This window comes from Juglans microcarpa x Juglans regia, chromosome 2D (assembly GCF_004785595.1).
Source record: "Juglans microcarpa x Juglans regia isolate MS1-56 chromosome 2D, Jm3101_v1.0, whole genome shotgun sequence".
NCBI lineage: Eukaryota > Viridiplantae > Streptophyta > Magnoliopsida > Fagales > Juglandaceae > Juglans > Juglans microcarpa x Juglans regia.
Genome location: NC_054596.1, coordinates 3519101 through 3538262, shown reverse-complemented (window position 1 = coordinate 3538262; position 19162 = coordinate 3519101). Strand labels below are relative to the sequence as shown.

General features: G+C 38.4%; 2 protein-coding genes across 3 annotated transcripts; both read left to right on the top strand.

The window, feature by feature from the left end:
* Positions 1-4752: 4752 nt before the first annotated feature.
* LOC121249139 (LOB domain-containing protein 25) lies at positions 4753-6862 on the top strand. Of its 2 annotated transcripts, none has more exons than XM_041147837.1 (2): positions 4753-4996; positions 5841-6862. In XM_041147837.1, the coding sequence occupies exon 2, from the start codon at positions 5852-5854 to the stop codon at positions 6362-6364; it is 513 nt and encodes a 170-aa protein (XP_041003771.1). In that variant the 5' UTR covers positions 4753-4996; positions 5841-5851; the 3' UTR covers positions 6365-6862. The 2 variants fall into 2 exon arrangements, with proteins under 2 accessions (XP_041003771.1, XP_041003773.1); XM_041147839.1 differs by lacking the exon at positions 4753-4996 and adding an exon at positions 5023-5384 and having other exon boundaries at positions 5843-6862.
* An 11319-nt stretch (positions 6863-18181) lies between these two features.
* LOC121249127 (oleosin 5-like) lies at positions 18182-19070 on the top strand. The gene has a single exon (XM_041147804.1). The coding sequence runs from the start codon at positions 18284-18286 to the stop codon at positions 18746-18748; it is 465 nt and encodes a 154-aa protein (XP_041003738.1). The 5' UTR covers positions 18182-18283; the 3' UTR covers positions 18749-19070.
* The last annotated feature ends 92 nt before the right edge of the window (positions 19071-19162 follow it).

Below are 19162 nucleotides of genomic sequence, written 5' to 3'. Positions count from 1 at the left end.
CTTAAATAAGTCATGCCTTATAAATCAGCTAGCTAGCTACTGGTGAAAGTAATTACATGGATCGAATAACCCCACTTCTATATATAAGACACTGCTGATCAGAGGTGCAGCTTAATATTGAAGAGTTTTCTCGATCTGTTTAATTTCAGACGTCTATTCATAAAGTCACCCGGCCGCCGCCATCCTCCACTTCAAAAGCCATTTCCCTTTTATGCAAGAGCCGCGACGTTTCATGAGTCTTCTTCAGCAAGCATGATCGACTATTCTAAGACAGCCTTCCACTTTGTAGAAACATAAAGCCAAAGCAGCAATTATATTTTACCTAAAAACACTTGTCAGCCGTCACTGATCGATCTCTTTTCTTTAATTTGTTCTCCCTAGCTCTGACATCTTTAATTGCTAAATATGGGTGTAACTTGTTATATCCTAATCTCAATATTCAACGTGGCTGACAATATTTGCTTCCTGAAGGACCAGCAGGAGAAATTGCATGTATATACATATGCATGAGTACTTGATCGGGAATGTCATTGATGTTAGTCGAAAAGCAGAGATCGAGGGACAACGCGCGTACAAATGCAGCCGTGGGGGTCTCTGGACCATGTAATTACTAGAGGGCAGGTGGCTTCAAAAAGTGGAACATGACTGTGAAATAATTCAAGTCAATAAATTGATAGCAGATGGGCAGGGATCATGATCCGGATCGAGGTCCGTACGTAGAAGTACGTGTAAGTAATTGAAGGTCGCTAGTAGTGTTATAAAGGAATTTCAACTAGTACTATAAGGCCTACGAGCTAATTAATTGTCCGGGAAGAAAGCGGCTGAAAAGCTTGATTCGTCTATACGTACTAGATCGATCTGGACATCTTAAAGCGGGAGGGAAATTTTGATGTTGTAACCTGGTAAGCGTAGCTATCTCTCAGTGCCTCTAATCTAATGAATGACCCATGCACCGAGAAAACTACGACCACGGAATCATCTTTGAATTCTATGATCTGGAGCGCCTGCCTGCCAGCTTTGGGAAGAACAATATATGCATGCATGGGGTACTCATGGTGACTCATTTCCCATAACAGATACAAAACATGGGCAGTACGAAAGATCGCAACACTACTAGTACTAAACTTGAATCAAAGCGATCGATCGATGTTGCTCGATCAGCAGATCATTATAATTAATGAACTGGTCATGTCCGAGCTTGATAACATTTTAAGTGACAAAGAGAAGATTATGTAGTAAATGATCATGGAGAGTACTAGTCTACAGACATGTTAAGGACGTTGATAAATGATCAACCGGCCCTCCTACACTGTCGGATCATTTAGGCTAGGAATCGATGGCCCCGGCCACCTCCTCAAATTGCAGCTTGTAGAAAAAAAAATGTGAGGTTGCTCGATCATAGATCAGGCCGTCAGGCTTAATTATGTAGTAGTACGTACTACTACTAGTACGTATCTCGATCGTGTGGACGATATCACGTACAGGACATTTAGGTTCATATATAGTGAAAATATTTTATTCTCATGATCATTATGATTTTTTTAAATTCATATACAAAATATAATAACAATTCAACTTTTTTAAATTTCAAAACAATAATAATTTTAAAAAATAATATTTTATTCAACTTTCAATTTTCATCTAAAACTATCTCATCTCACTTTCCAAACCACATTTTAATTTGCCTGCATAGTAAATGTATAAAGCAGTACTAAAAAAGATAATGGTTTCCAGTAGTATCAAGCAGGTGAAGAACCCTAATAATTAAACTTTGTACAAAGATCTATCTAGATGATCAAGTCCATGTCGTGCTGGGGGCCTTATTTTTTAACCATTCTTAAAGATTGAACCAAATTATTTTGGACTTTAGAAAAAAAAAAAAAAAATATTTTGGACTGGAGGCCTTATTAATGTTACACATGATCGATCGAGTTGGAACTTTAATTTTTTACACTGAAAAATCATAAGATTTATATTATTATGCCTATAGATTGTAGAAGCTGCTAATTAAAGAAAAGGCTGGACGGATGGCAGGCCGTTTTTGTTGTCAATCAATATTATAATCAATAACCAATCTTTCGAGTTCAAAATATATAACAGAATCATTAAGCCATTATGTTGAACATATATTGAACCGAGCGTGATATATAAATATATCTGCTATCAACCAATAATTGCTGCTCTAATCATTAGGGCCATTATTCCTTTAATTATTGATAAACAATTGCAACATGACCCTAATCAATAGTACTAGTACTGTGTAAAGAATCCCAGCATGAGGACGATCGATGCAGCTAGCAAGGATCGAGACTCGCACTTTGGCCGAAACGCATGAGTGTGTGTATATATATATATATATATATATATATATATATATGGATCTGATCAAAGTGCCCATCATGATCTCTAGCTCCACTTTGCAGCTTCTTGATGCCCAAAGCTAGGCCATGATCATAACCCAGCCAAATAATAATAAAATAGATCAAGTTTAAATATGCATAAATACATCCATATATATATATATATATATATATATATATATGCGCGCAGATACCTGTCCACATATGATAAGAGGCTACAAAAATTAAGTAGAATCATGTACGTACATTAATGATCAGGAGATCTAAATAAAAATCATCGATCCCATGTTCATTACTACCATTCGACAATGATCATGTAACATGGTATTAAATAAACATATAACTTTATCAACTAATTAATTAATTATATAAACTATATTGTGTATTATAATAAATCAAGTAATTAATTTGATATATAGAAGTTGTGATTTGAAAAATATTGGGGATGAATTCTATATTATCAAAGTTGGGAAAGCATTCTAGCTACCTAACTAGCTAGCTACCTCTAGGACCTGCAGGAACCGTTTAAACAAAAAGCCAAAAAAGAAGAAAGAAGACGGAACGATCGACCCCCACCACCCAATTACCTTTAAAAATAAAGTAGCCTTATCATGCCTTTTTGGCCTATGAAAGACCAAACGAACTAGATTGTATATATATACACACGCACCCTTGCAAGAAAATCTTCATTTTCGACGTACGTATGAGTATTCAAGAATAGTACTACGTACGTACGTACACATGAACTTCTATATATATCAATCATATTGTATGCATGGAAATTAACTACGTATATGCCTCATTTTCTTTATACGAAATTGTCATCCGATCCATCATATATAGTGCATTCATCATGTATATGTACGTACGTACATATATAGATATATATTGTTGCCTTAATGTTGGTACGTACATCGATGATCTGGGTTTTTGTTTCAATTTTGTAAGGATTTTTTTCATTCTCTTGCAACCTGCAAGCTGTATCTCATGATCACTACGTATTGGCAGCAATAAATATAGCGTAATGATACCCTTGCAACCGGTTCCGGCTCCTTTACTACTAATACTATATTTTTTATTTTTTTATTTTTAAGTATTTTTTTAACATCCCTAATCATTAAAAAAAATTATATATAATTGTACTAATAATCATTCCTTTAACTATTAAGTAAAATAAAAAAATATAAAAAAATATATAAAAAGAATAGTAGAATGGTAGTAATCCGGATCCTATCTTTTTCCATAATATATACTGCAGCAAGTATGACTTTGTGATGATCAGTACGTACGTACTAGCTAGGTAAGTCAACCAAAAACACACACACAGATATATATATATATATATATATAAAATAAATTTCAGTCAAGTTTGTCGATCTGTAACTTTAGTACTGAAAATGATTCGCAGCGCTGTATGCTTGCTGAAAATTACTGAATTCAATAATGGAAGCTGCAAACAGTAAAATTACTTTCGGAGTTTGGCCGTGCTGCTACTCGAGTCTCGAACTCAATAATTGAAGCCAACAGTATATATAATATCTCTGAGGCTGGATGGCATCCCTGCATATATACCGCATGGTTTTAAACAAATCATGAACAATGTCGACCCTGAAATTTTTCTGAGAGAGAGAACATTATACCGATCATGAATGTTTGGCACAATATATAATAGGCAAAGTTCAAATTAATTATATGATCTAAAAGTATGATTTCTTCTCTTTGGACTGCCTTGACCAGGTAATTTACTTGTTTTTTTTTTTTTTAAACTTCAATGCGATGCTGAAATTTATATATGTTTCTAGGGTTTTGATCACATGCAAGCTTAAGAGAATATCTTAGGATCGAGTCTAATTAAACAAATGCGCGCGAAAATTAATTTCTATGCATGGATGCACTTTTAAGTCTCGTTTGTTTTTATAAATAATATAAAATGAATTGAGATAAAAGTTGAAATTTGAATAAAATATTGTTAGAATATAATTTTTGTTTTGAGATTTGAAAAAGTTGAATTGTTTATTTTATTTTGTGTGAAAATTTAAAAGAATTGTAAAGATTAAATGAGATGAGATGAGATAAAAATTTTTGTAAAAATAAACGAGATAGAATGAAAAGAGATTTTCATCTACAATAATAAAAGAGCCAGACAAGCATTTCAAATTAATGTTTTGCATTTAATTAGTAGATCTCAATTAATTTGTAATTAATATATATATATATATATATAACGGGAGTTAAAAAAAAAAATTACGATGGGATGTAAAATCACCGCTTGTGCTTAAATTTAATAATAGATAAAATTTGTCGGACAAGTTTCAACTTAATTAAGCTGTCGATTGAAGTTGAACAGTGTTTGATATTATTATAAAGGCAATGTCATAGTCATCCTTCTTTTTCTTGTAACCCCATTTATTTCCCTTTGTCTTTTGCTCCCCGTTCCTTCTCACTGAAAATGCTCTTTGCCTCCCTTCATCTTCGTCTACCTTTCTATCAGTACTATATTTATATATATCTAACCTGCAACTAGGGTTTCCTCTTTCTTTGAAGTTCCCTCTATACAGCTGCAGCTTCCTTATCCTTGGGACCTCTCAGAGAATAGATCTTGAAGGAGCTAGCTAGCCTACGCCTCGGAAAAAAAGGTAATAATATTAATATTTCTGATCGAATAGACCTCGACATAGATAAGAGGGTAGGTACAAGGTGCAGCCTTTCAAATAATTTATTTTATTTATATCATATAAAACGTACTTTCCTTTCTTTCGAATGAAATGTTTCTTCAATTTTTAGGTTATAGAAGTTGATCCCCGGGGTTATTTGGGGTTTGGAATTGGACAGGTAGAATTCCAGTGATGTGAAGAAAGAGAGAAAAGCTGAAATTACAGTAGGGATATCGACCCATGCTCTATTGACTAACAAAAGAGAGAGAAGAACAGAGAGAGAGACAGACAGACTTTTTCAAAGGACAACTAGCATACTAGTTGAATTACAAAACTATTGAGCAAATTCATCATGGAGAATCCTAACACAGTAAAACATCCCTATCTTCATGTGTCTTATTCTTTTTTTTTTTTTTTTTTTTTTTATTGTTATTATTTGTATAAACAAAGTGGGGGAGGCGGGGATTTGCTATGCAATATTCACAGAAAATGGCACTGATCATGTATATTTCAAGAAAAGAAAAAAAAATTTTAAAAATATCTGAAAAGAAGATAAGTACTGAATGTTTTAGCAGCTATATATACAGAAGCATGTGGTGCTAACCCTAGTTCTACTGTCCCAGAAATCCCCTAGTTCAATATGTGTGAGCCTTTAATTTCCAGTTCAAAGAAGCCAGCAGTAATATTCTAATTAGTTAGTTTACTCGAAAAACCGAACATATTAATTTATCCATAAAGCTGGGAACTTATAATGTCTTCCAACTTCAAGTGAATTCGCTACAAACTGCTTGATAATAAATTAGATGGGCTTTAATTCTGATCTTGCAGTGAAGTAATATGGCCTCTTCTAGCTACTCCAACTCTCCCTGTGCTGCCTGTAAATTTTTGCGGAGAAAATGCATGCCAGATTGCATTTTTGCACCATATTTTCCGCCAGAAGAGCCACAGAAATTTGCCAATGTTCACAAGATTTTTGGCGCAAGCAATGTGAGTAAGCTCCTCAACGAAGTCCTTCCCCATCAGAGAGAGGATGCAGTCAACTCTCTGGCCTATGAAGCCGAGGCACGAATAAAAGACCCGGTCTATGGCTGTGTTGGAGCCATCTCAGTCCTCCAAAGGCATGTCCTTCGGCTCCAGAAGGAATTGGAAGCCACAAATGCAGACCTGATGCGGTATGCCTGCAACGAGATGCCTACATCAACACCCCAGTTTGGAAGGAGGATGGGTACTCATGAAGGAAGTTCTTTTGGTCAAAGTACTTCTGGTTCGTATTATTCTTCTCCATGGAATAATGATCCCTGTGATCAGGATAGCCAAGATAGATCAGGAGGAGATCATGGAAATATGTAAGCAGCTGGTTAATTGTATTGACCATTCTTATGTCTATATATGACTACGTACGTACGTACATTGAGACATCTACTCAATTTTACCATCTGGAGATTCTCAATGAATTGGAAAGGGGCCGGGAAGGTCCTATCATGCGCGGTACTATAACATGGCATGTGCTATGCTGCGAAGACCCGGCCGCTCATGACTAGATTACTATGCGGTATATGCACCGAATATTGCTATATATGTAATTTGCAAATGAGTCAACTTAAATTATATGCACCATCAAGATTCTATATAGTGTATATAGGCCGAGGTGGGAGTGCTTCTATATATATGTAAATTATTAAGCTTTTAGAGAGAGAGAGAGAGAGAGAGAGAGAGAGAGAGGGTGTTCCTAAGCTTGATTATTAATCATTAATGTTAATTCACTATATATATCTTTGGTGCATTAATATTTGGGTATGGTTTGGAGCATGTACATATATATATTGGAAGTTTCTGATCTTTGATATATCTTAATGTTTCCTATATTAATAAGGGTATGAAGACTGCGATAATCAATATATATATATCCGTTGTTTATAAAGAAGCTTTATATATGAAGTTTCTTAATTCTGATATGATGTATTCCAACCTTTTGCTTATCTGATGATCAATGAATATATGGGTGATCTTTGGTTTGAAAAGATGATGATCATCATCATATTATCTCTTTTACTAATAAACAAAAATATCCAAAAGGTACCGGCCAATCTATGTAGTACTAACTCTAATATGATCATGATGATGATCAAGAAGATCCTTATATTATTTCTTTCCTTGTATTTTCTAATTTCAATGGTTAATTTATGATAATGATTGATGGTGTCTGGCCTTCAGTTTGAAGGCGGCCACCAACCTCACTTTTATAGTTTATTTTACTGCCAAACTTAGCTCAATGGTCCATTAATATGGCATAATTTGTTAGTGCAGATCAATCCGGCCTCTAGCTAGCTATTGATTGATCAATTCATGTACTGAGTTGTGTCTAGATCGATCATCAATCTTGTAATTGGTTCATATATGACCTTATAATTATCTCATGTAATTCAGTGACATCATATTAATTACTGCAGGGTAGAATTACAATTTGTTGGTCCACATGTACGTACATGATGCATGTGCTTGGTCCTTACGTACATCATGTACTACAATTGAAGCTGATGTGAATTATGCCACTCAATCCATGATAATTCTTAAATAAATATTCATGATAGCTTTAATTTCTAGCTAGCAGAATATATTCTTAATTTAAAAGATCACCTGCCTCTAATTACAAGATAGCTAGACCGGAGTTAACTACTGTACTGCATATTCTCGTTAGAAATTAATCGGGAAAATTATTATAAGCTGCTATATATATATATATAAATATATATATATATATATATATATCAAATCACAGTGAAAAGGAAATGTACACACGCATGATTTCATCCTGCCAATAAATGGGTTCCCCTTTTTGTTCAGCGTGAAGATTAATGTTGTAGGCCTAAGTGTGAACACATGATCCATGAGTATGTTAATGAGATTCTTTGAGCTTTTGGCAAATCAAGCTGCTGCTAATTAGTTACAACTTGATTAATTAATTCTCATCCATTCAGCAGAGATTATGATACTCAAGACAAAGAAAAAGTGAAACTGCAAATTTATTGACTTTTCTTTGAAGTAGTCCATGTACAGGAACTACATTATCATACATACATATATATATATATATGCGCGCGTGTGCGTGTGCGTTTGTGTTGTCATCATGTGCAGCTTTTATTTGTGAAATTCAATTGCCGCCATATGGTAACATATATATATTGTCATTATCTGAAGCAGTGAGTTCCAGAGATGCCTATCCTTGTAGACCCATCCAAGGGATTGTTCTCCCATGTGCTGAAAGAACATTTAACCACCATAAAAAAAAAAAAAAAAAAAAAAAAAAGGAGAAAAATTACAAAAATTCCTTCATGCATGCGGATCGATCGTACTTAATTGATTTTTGAACCTCTACTTTCATGTCTTCTTCTACCCTTCACTTGTTATTTATCATCAAGAAAATTATACTCATCATTTCTACACCACCCACGATTTACGCTCTTTTATTTTTTTAACTTTTTATTATTTTTCAGTATATATATAGTGTAATGATGATGATCAGTAGAAAAAACTCATTTATCAATATCTCTTTTTGATCTCTAACCTACAGGAAAAATGCAGTAACCGGCTAGTGGCCGATCCCCCATCAGGGTCAATATGATCTAGCTAGCCGCGTTCTTTACAACCAAAAAAAAAAAATGATTATAATATATATGATCCCAAATCCAATTAGCTAGCTGGTCGATCAATTACATCTCTAGAGTTTCATGTAATTAATAGAGATCAGAATTCCGGGCGGGGATGATAAAGATTTCATGCCTATCCAATCTGAACTTTTTCTCTAACCTAGTCATGAGAAGAAGACTGCCTTTTCCGTTCCATCAAATTACTTTTTTTTTTTTTTTAATTCAAAAGTAATCACAAAACTGAGGGGGAAATGCATGCTATCTAGCACGCACCGTCCTCCCCTCATTCTTCTCTTTATAGATGCACTTAATTAGCTAGGATTGGTACTTGAAATAAATTTTAAATTCATAAAGAAGTTCACAAAGTTAAATAAACTTTAATTTGATTTGATTGAGGTTCACCTCTTATTGGCTGTAAAGTTGCTGTATATATAATCCCAATTTAACTATATACATATTGTCCTAATTAATACTATTAGATATAGGTTTAATTGAAGCATGTCTTAATTAAAAGTTTGAATTAATTGAAAGATATAGATTTAATTATTTGTATTATATATATTCTTAATATTTTGCCTCATGTGTGAGTCGGACTCACCTTAAATGTGGTAGAGTGTAGCTAGTCAGGTTTTGAGTTTGAAATATCTGCTATATATAATATAATGTGAAATTAATGTTTGTCTTAAAAATTTAAACTGATTAAAAGATATAGATTTAATTAATTATATTATATTCTTAATAAATATATACTCGAGTTTTTTTTTTTTTTATCATCATACACGATCAACATCACATGAATTAGTACGTAGCCGATCGAGAGAATATGAAGCTGTATATAAGTGGAGAAGAAATGGATCATGAAATATATGAAATAATGATAAGGAAAGATATTCGATGTCTCTCTTTGTCATGCAAAAATGAGCACGCGTACTGCAGGGGTAACAGAATGGGTGCATTCAGAATGTCTTAATCTAGGACATGCATGGGTCCTAGGTCACGTCTATATACATCACGTACACTCCAAAGGCATGGGCCACCCACAACCGCCCAAAGGATCAAACTCATGACCCTAAAGGTCCAAGACCAAGACATGCTCCCTCTTCATTGCAAAACGTTGCAATCTGTGGCCGATTGATTGATTGGACGTGCCCCAAGCCGTGTGTGAGGCTGTGAGCTTTGTGTTTGCGTTTGTGTTTGTGTGTGCACATGCCGACGTGATGGGGCCGGGGGTCTTAATCAGGAGCCATTCTATCTCATTCATTTAAACATGTACATGAACTTCTTCGAGGAAAGCCAAACTGAAGCATGACTATTCACCTGCATGGAAAAGGATCACGGTCCTCCTTTGTGGTCGACAACGGCCGGATTTAAAGGGGCTCACATGAGCTTTGTCTCGCTCATAGAAGAAAACTTCAAAAGTGAAAAAAAAAAAAAAAAAAAACAAGTAAATATGAAAATGGTGTGACAAAAAAATTAAGATCAAGTTTTAAACGAGAAAAAGAGGTTAATCATGATGAATGACACGAGAATGTATTATAGTAAAGGTCACTAAATTAGGAACGAGAAAATGGTCATAGCTAGGTGGGAGAACTTCTTGCTATTTATATAATGATTTAAAAAAATTATATTTATAACATAAAAAGAAATAATAGTTGTAGCAGTGACTATGCAAGCACTGCGCAATCACTTTGAAAAAAATAAATAAATACGACATTTACATGAAAAAATTAATTTTTTAATAGTAGACCTTACTCTTCAAAGCGATTACACGATGTTTGCGTACTCTACGACTGTATGAAGCATTACTCAAATAATTCTACGCATATATCATGGTTTAAGAGGGAGAATTTGTTGCGACTTATAATAATTTTAAAGGACTCCAATTATAATATCAAATAGTCATTTTCAATTTCAAGTTCAAATGTAATATAAATTTTATTTAGAAGTCATTTATCATATATCATTTTTTAAAAAAGATTTAGCAATTTATTAATTAATTAATTAAATTAGTCGACTCAAATGTAATTAAGCTGATCAAAAGATTTCCCAATATATATGTTGACTTTAATTTAGTACTTTAATTTACTTCCAATAGACCGTTGGATAACTAATTAGCCTTAATAATTATATAGTTGAGATGAGACACACGTACGAGGCTACAAGAACTAAGCCTTGATATAGTATGTATTCTACATTTTAAGTATATCTCTCGCCTTCTCCTTTTCTTTTTTGGTCGGAATTGTTCAATCAAACGATCATTTTCATATCTTTTTTAATCTAACTAATTTGATTTTAGTTCAAACGTACGTACAAGCAAATAATCCCAAGTGATTGCTAGAAATATGGAGTACTGTACAAAGGAAGGCCTGATCATGATCATCATGGTGTATGTACTGAATGGTGATCATCAACGGACAAAAATTAACATGACTATATATGTAGAGATCGATTGTTTTCTGGCTTGGCGTATTAGATTGTCCAAAATGATCACCACCCAAGTCTCGAGATGGATCAAGATTTTCGAGGTTAAAAATTTTATCAGATAGATATATATATATATATATAATATAATATATATATATCGTTGGAACTGTTGATGTTGTGTTTCGCGGCCTGGATAACTCCATGCAGTTGAGCTCGAACATGGTTTTTGTTGAGATAGAGAATGGGGGGCTCGGAGGCAGTGGTACCTCCAATACTTAAGTTAGTTTCAGTGTAGGAGAGAAAGAGAGAAAATGATCAACCAAAGAAGATGAGAGTTAAAGTATTAAAGAGTGTGAACCCTTTCCCTGGCCATGAGAGGGGGATATTTATACCTGGCTGTGTTAGTCCCTGAGGTGGAGGTAGTGGGTGTGCCGTTTCGTACTGGGTAGGATGTCCTTGCCACTTACTTGATGTGCTGCAGACTAGTCAAATCTCATCATGACTGTCCCTGACACGCTAGGAGGCATGTCGTAGCGTGCCGAGCCCTAGAATGCATTAAATGCCGCGTGACTCCCCTTCTTGGCATGCCCGCCTTTGTCCCATTAATGCAGTGTGGTCTTGGGTAGGCACATCCACCTCTCTGACCCTTCCAGAAGCCAATATTCAGGGTTAGGCGATGTCCTAGATTGTCGGCTAGTAATGGTGTCAGACTGTCCTGCCTCTCGTCTTTTTGTCAGTGTACCTTGCCCGATTACTTCTCTTCTTGGGCCGACTCGGCCTAGCCCTGGCCTTATCCTTGGACCTAGGTGGTCCAAGGTCCCGAGCCATGCATTGGAGCGTGCTCGTCACATGCCAAACATGACCCCCATGTTTGCGCAACCTTGCACTGTTTGGGCTTCCCGAGGCCACCTGCCCACGTGAGTCAATGCTGGCGTCACCTCGATTTTTGTGGCCCCTACGTCTCCCGACTGTTGAACTAGGTAGAGCGCATTTGACTTCCTGAGGATGCAACGGTTTGGAACGACCTTGCGATGCCTCGGCTTCCCCATGAGTCGTGCTGACCATGTGCCCATCTGGCGGCTGTTGGCGTCATCCTGTCAACCCGTTCTCTTCCCTAGGACTGTCATGTCCCTTCGGTTTCTAAGCCATGGTCGCTTCGCTGTTCGCCGAACACCAACCATCATCTACCCTCCTATTTAAACCCTTCTTCCCACTTTGATCCTCCCATTTTTGCTTCCAAGCTCACGAAACTTTTATTTCTCTCTTCTTCGAGCTTTCCCTTGAGTTCCCAAAATCTTTGATTCTTCCACATTTCATTTGCAAGTCCTATCATAGCTGCTTTTAGTGAAAACGAAGGTTGGCTCATTTATTTCACCAGGAGGAACTGAGAGTTGATCGTCACTACTGACGATTTGCGTGCATGGCGAAGGTCCGACAACATTCCTTCGAGGTGGTTATAGAGATCATCGTATTTCCGTTGTGGATGCAAAGGGGATGGAAACGTGAGTGTCTTTATTCCCGTTGATGTTCTCCAACGGGTTACGACTGCCGTTTTGCCATCCCATCTAGGACATCCTTGATTTTTTGAAGTTAACTCCCGCGCAACTCCACCCCAACACCTGGCGAATCATGGTGGCAAGCTGTATAGTTTTCTGACAAGTGTTGAGTGAGGGCTCCGAAGACTATCCTAACTTGATTGCTCAAGAATTCTTGTTGGTCTACAGAATCCTCCGACTTGATGGGAGCTTGTGCAGTTTCCAAGCTTGAGCTGCTGAGAAGCATGTCGTCATACTGGAGAGGTGTTTCTCTTCCATCAAGGAATGACAACGACGCTTCTTCCTTGTCACCGGCTACGGTTGGGAGTAACCCTAGGGAGAGGAAGCTCATCAAGAATTTCTCGTTCGGGTCGTTTAGGCCAATGTGCCGAGGAGTCAAGCTCTCTTGATCAAGTTGTTCGAGAGAGAAGAGTCCCGAGTGGCCACTGTTCTATCTTGGGTGGCCACTCACCCCTCTGCGTTTGAGACAGATGCACTGCTAATGGAGGTAAACATCAGGCGACACCTGCTCTCGCAAGATCGATCTTTCGTGCTTGGTTGGAAGTTTTTGTCTGTTCCCATTCTTCTCCCATAAGGAAGCGTCAGTCTATTCATCCCGTAAGGGACGATCGGGGCAAACGATGTCTGTTCGATGACAGCGATGCTAGGGTCCCCCCTGGGCCAGGGGTTCGAGGCCGTTGTTCCCATCCCAGCTCTTCCCACTCCGTTCCATCGTCCTCCTCTCATGGGGCCCCTGCTAGTTCATCACGTCGGCCTCTGCAGGGGTCTCCCTTTAGTGAGTTCGATACTACTTCCTGACTGTCTCCGTTGGGCCCTCCTCGTGGTGGTTCTCGCAGCCCATTTTGCCGAGGGTCATTGGGGCCTGCCCAGAGTACCTTTGGCAGCACTTCTTCCCCAACTCTGGCGAGCTCCTCCCACCAAGACCGACCTAGCTCTTCTCGTCAGGTCTCGACCACTGGCGCTGCTCGCCCTTCGCCCCTGCTGCCTGTGTTCCCACCGTCGGTAGTTGCTTTTGGTGTCGGTGAGGATGAGGAGTATGACATTGCCCTAAATGTCATGTTCCTTAATGCCTTTTCAATCTTGCCCCTCGTGGGGCCAGCCCACCGGTCGAGCCTTAACTTTCATTTGAAGACGCTCTCACTAAGGAGGAAGCTACTCATGCCGCGCCTCCGGCTTAGGAGATGGATTCCCCTCTCCCTTGATGCTTCTGACTACTACTCACCACAGGGAGCCTGAGCCAGGCTCCCCCTAAGTACAAGAGCCCATCGACGACCGGGTTTCCAGTCCCTTGCCCATGCTGGGGCATTTTCTCGAGATCGACGTTGAGTCTTTCATGGTCTTGGACAACCAAATGCAACAGCCCGCCTTCTCAGGTCCGACGTCCCCCAGGTTGGAGTGGTCGAGGAAACACCCGTGATGGTGGAGTTGTCCTCTTCCTCAACCTTTGTCATTTGCAAGGAGGCTGCGACGCCGAACGATGTCTTGACGGGGATGTCTGCCAGAGCCGAGCAAGAGTCTCGGGGTCAGGTCACCAACCAGGGGAGCCTTCTTCTTCTCGTGGGGCCTAAATTCGGAGGGACCCGCTCTTGCTAGTGGGGCTCAACAAAGCCCGAGCTTGGCTTCTCCTGAGGTCATTCCTCAGGTGCTTTCATCTCTCTCGATGCTGGCTGGTGCCGAGCTGTCCTTTCATTCGGCGGGCAGGAGTACCCAAGAGACTGGCCCAGGCTTTGAGAAGGCCCGGGCGGAAGCAGTCGAGCGAGAGGCTCAGAAGCTCAGGCCCCACTTTGCTTAGGTATCGACGATTCCCGCATTTTAGCTTTTCCTCTAACTCATTTTCGTTCCAGGCTGTTGATTAGCTCGCGAATATGATTGTGAGCAAACGGGAAGCCCTCGATGAGGAGAACAGGGCACTCTGCTCCTTGTGCCTTCTGGCTCGTATGGAGGTCCGCCAAAGATCTGGACAGGTTGGCGAAGTCTAACCAAATCCTGCGTTCAGAGAACAAGCCGCTGGCCTTTTGTAATGCTCCTCCTCCGTCTTGATATTTAGAGCTGTAAATGAACCAGTCTGTTCAATAGCCCACTCGGTTAAAATCGAATTGAACTCTACTCGTGAAAAAAAAAAAACTCGTTCGTGAAAGCAGATACTTGCTCGATTTGTAAATGACACATACCCGACAAAACTCATTAGCTCGACTCGTTTAAAACTCTTTCATATATTGATAAATATATACATACACTTACTTATATATACATATATATATATATACATATATGGATTTAGCTAATAATATAAGCACACCACTTTTATAATTAAGTATATAATATGAAATCTAATTACTTATGTCTATGTAGTGAATATACTTCGTAGGTATATTTTATAATTTGTATAATAATTAGTTGATAAAATTTAATAATTTCATATATTAGTATGTGGGAACCATATATGAAATAGATATATGCTATCATATTAAGTATTAATAATATATGTGGGCGTATAATATATTGTTATTTTGGATAAATATCAATTAGTTAGATATTAATTATTTATAAATTTTTTAAAATTTTATAATTCAATAAAAGTTATACTTGTTAGTTGTATAAATTTAATATTAGATCTTTTATTTTTTATTTATTTAATTTATTAATTATTAAATTTTATTAAAAAAATAAACAATCCAAGCTCAAGCTCGGCTCGACTCGAACTCGTTTGTGAGACGAGCTCAAGCTCGAGTTCAAAGTTTAGTTTATTGAGTCGAGTTCGAACAAAGAATATAAAAAAATCTCAAACTCGAGTATTTTGAGTCAAGTCAAACTCGGTAAGCCAAAGACCAGCTTAGCTAGGCTAGATTACTGCCCTATTGATATTGGTGCTTTACTTTGTTTTGCACTCTTTATGCCCGCCTAGGCTATCAATGTAAAAAGGATAATGAAATATATATACATTTGATAATTTTGCCGCGATCGTGTTTTCTTTATTCTCGTTCCCTTACTCTTTTACTCTTGTGTGAACGGGGTAGAGCTCAGTAGGCTCTAGCTCTTAGCCAATGCATCGTGGCGAGTCAAGGAACTTGTGTTCGACTGGCTGTAGATGGGGCAGAGCTCGGTAGGCTTTAGCATTTAACCAATGCATCGCGGCCAGTCCTGAGACTGAGCTTGTAGCATGAAGGTTGGCAAGCCAATGGACTTGTACCCAACTAGCTGTTGATTTGGCAGAGCTCGGTTTCTCGTCTAGGCGAGAAAAGATTTACTCGCCCATTTTCTACAACAGTATTTTTCATAAATGTAAAAGTTAAAAAACTAAGAATACTTATATGGAGGATGTTATCTGCTCGTCTAGTAATTATTCAGCATGCCGAAAAATCGTCATTCTCCCACCTCTGGCGAAGAGAGGAAATAAGATCCTACAGAAGGTGCCATTGTTGATGTCGTGTTTCACGGCCTGGGCAACTCTACACAGTTGAGCTCGGACCTGGTTGTTGTTGAGATGAAGAATGGGGAGCTCGAGGGCCGTGGTACTTTTGATACTTAAGTTAGTTTCAGTGTATGATAGAAAAAATAAAAAATGACCAATAAAGGAAGATGAAAGTTAAAGTATTGAAGAGTGTGAACTCCTTCCCCGGTCGTGGGATGGGATATTTATACCTGGCTGGATTGGTCTCCGAGGTGGAGGTAGTGGGTGTGCCGTTCCGTACGAGGACGAATGTCCTTGCCACTTACCTGTTGTGCTACAGTGCTATAGACCAGTTAAACCTGTTCGCAATTGTCCCTAACACGCTAGGAGGCACGTCGTAGCGTGCAGAGCCCCGGGAAGCGTTAAATGCGGCGTGACTTTCCTTCCTGGTGTGCCTGCCTTTGTCTCATTAATGCAGCGTGGTTGTAGTCAGGCATATCCACCTCTCTGACTCGTCTAAAAGCCAGGATTCGAGGTCAGGGGATGTCCTGAGTTGTCGACCAGTAATGGTGTCAAACTATCTTCCCTCTCGTCTTTTTGTTAGTGTACCTTGCCTCGTTACTTCTCTTTTTGGGCCTCTTGGGCCGACTCGGCCCAGCCCAGATCTTATGCTTGGACCTGGCCCTGAGGATTACTCCCCTCACAAGAACAATTCACATAGACTACAATAAATATATTAAAATTTACTTTTGTTTATATTTTTCACTTAAGAAGTTGTATGTTTTCATTCATTAAGTTATATTTGATCATGAAAGATTGGTCGTTTAAAAGGAGATAGACAAGGCATGCACGGGGATCAATTTCATAAAAGTGGCATACCTGTAATCACGCAAAAGGTCGTGTGTATAGGCAATAACTCAGTCGAGTAATGCTACGTTCACAAAAAAATTACATAAAAATAATCTCATAAATTGATGTGGTTTTTTTTAATCCGTTAGATTCATTTTATAATAAAAATAACTTTATAATATAACGAACCACATCAAACTACATTAGTGTGAGATTATTTTTTATGTAATCTCTTTTTAGGGAGAGTATTTTCCACTCATCCATATTCGGGTTGAGTTCCCACACCCGACAATTGTATTAATGTTGGAAAAATGTTAGTTTGCCCTCTTACTTTGCCCACTCGTTTTGATTGTTTGTGTATTTATTTTTTTTACTTAATGATTAAGAAAGTGATTTTTAACGTATTGATGTATTTTTTTTATTTTTTAAAAATATTTAAAAAATATAAAATAAAAAATGAAAAAAAAGAGATCAAAATGGCCTAGTGGTCAAATGGAGCGGTGCTACTTAGGAGGCAGAGTAGCACTACTCTTAATGTCGACTTGATCTCAGTGTCCTCGCCAGCCCAATAGTCCAAAGCGAAGTGCTACTTTTCTGCTTGAGTAACGCTGCTCATTCATACCGCTAGTTACTTTTGTAGTTTTTTTTAAAATTTTTCTATTCACAATTTTTTAATATATTTAAATATTTTTAAAAAATAAAAAAATAAAAAAATACACTTCAAATCATTTCCTTAATCATTAAATAAAAAAATAATTAAGATTTTTTTTTTTTTTTTTTAACTAAGTTTGATGGGCAAAACAGCTTTTTTCATAGTCCAAAATACCACCACTTCTCGAGGAATCAAGTAAGTACAGATGCAAACCACAAAACCATGCATTGTAAGCAACAAGAAAGAGCTCGAAAGCCCATGAAAGGAAGATTGCCATTTCGGCTTTTGTCGCAAGCACACAGCGGCTTTAACCCGAACATGCAAAAATTTTGAACCCAGCAAACACATGCAGCGGTGTGCGCACGAGTCACGCTCCAGGAACCAAAACCCACTTGTTGAGTTTGCATGTACTACATTAGGCACAGCACATCGATCTTGCCGAACAGAAACAAAAATTTGGCAACATACTCCTGCCAAAGGAGCCACCTCCTTTTAACACCCTTTTTAATTTTTGGGTAATGCTCCTAAAAAGTCACCCCTGAAACTTGTTCCTCATGCAAAGCCCCAACTCACCATCTAACATGTACGTGTCAACGCCTTGCACCCTCCACCCCTCTATATAATACCATTAAGCCCGCCTTTCTCACATGTCTCTCTCTTGTATATTTTGTTTCTGATCACTCTGAACAAAATCGTATATATATTTTTTAATTTCCTTGCTGGCTCACAGAGCTCAACCACATATCAGCCATGGCTGACCGTCCACACCAGCTCCTAGTTCACCCGCAACGCCATTATAACGGTGGTCCAAAGTCCCAGAGAGGCCCATCGGCGACCAAGATCCTAGCAGTCCTCGGCGGCCTCCCTGTAGGCGGCACTTTGCTTGCACTTGCTGGTTTGACGCTCGTTGGAAGCATGATTGGGCTTGCTATCACCACCCCACTCTTTATCATCTGCAGCCCTGTTCTTGTCCCGGCCGCCATTGCTATCGGCCTCGCTATCATTGGATTTTTGAGCTCGGGAGCTTTAGGGTTGACGGGGCTGGTATCGCTGTCTTGGGTACTTAATTACCTCCGACAGGCCAGCCGGTCCCTGCCGCAGGAGATGGATCAGGCAAAGAGGCGCATGCAGGACATGGCGGCTTACGTGGGCCAGAAGACCAAGGAGGTGGGCCAAGAGATCCAGAGTAAGGCCCAAGAGGGAAGGAGGACATGAAAAACAGGCTAGAGGCCGGTTTGTGCTTTTAACAACCATCCCTCTGGGTGGGTAAAAAATAAATAATGAGAGAGAGAGAGAGAGAGAGAGAGAGAGAGAGAGAGAGAGAGGGAGAGGGAGGAGCATTTGAGGAATGGAAGTAATGTACCTTTGAAGGGTTTCTTATAAGTGCTAATGTCGGTTTTTAAGTGCACGTGTTTGTTCATGTAATTGTCAGCGTGTTTAGAAGTAGATTTGGCATTAAGCTCTGGGGAACTCTTGGAAATTTAGCGTTTTGTGTTCTTTCTATGGTTGCATGGTTGAATTAAAACGTGTTTAGTTATGTCCTTGATTTGCTTCACTTGTATTTAGTGTCATACCCTTTTCAGGACTTGGAAAGACCACGCGAGGGCAATTCATCTAGTGTCCTTTCGA

Bases quoted from the DNA above. Each gene is read 5' to 3' on its own strand.
- LOC121249139 (XM_041147837.1), top strand. From the start codon at position 5,852: ATGGCCTCTTCTAGCTACTCCAACTCTCCCTGTGCTGCCTGTAAATTT.
- LOC121249127 (XM_041147804.1), top strand. From the start codon at position 18,284: ATGGCTGACCGTCCACACCAGCTCCTAGTTCACCCGCAACGCCATTAT.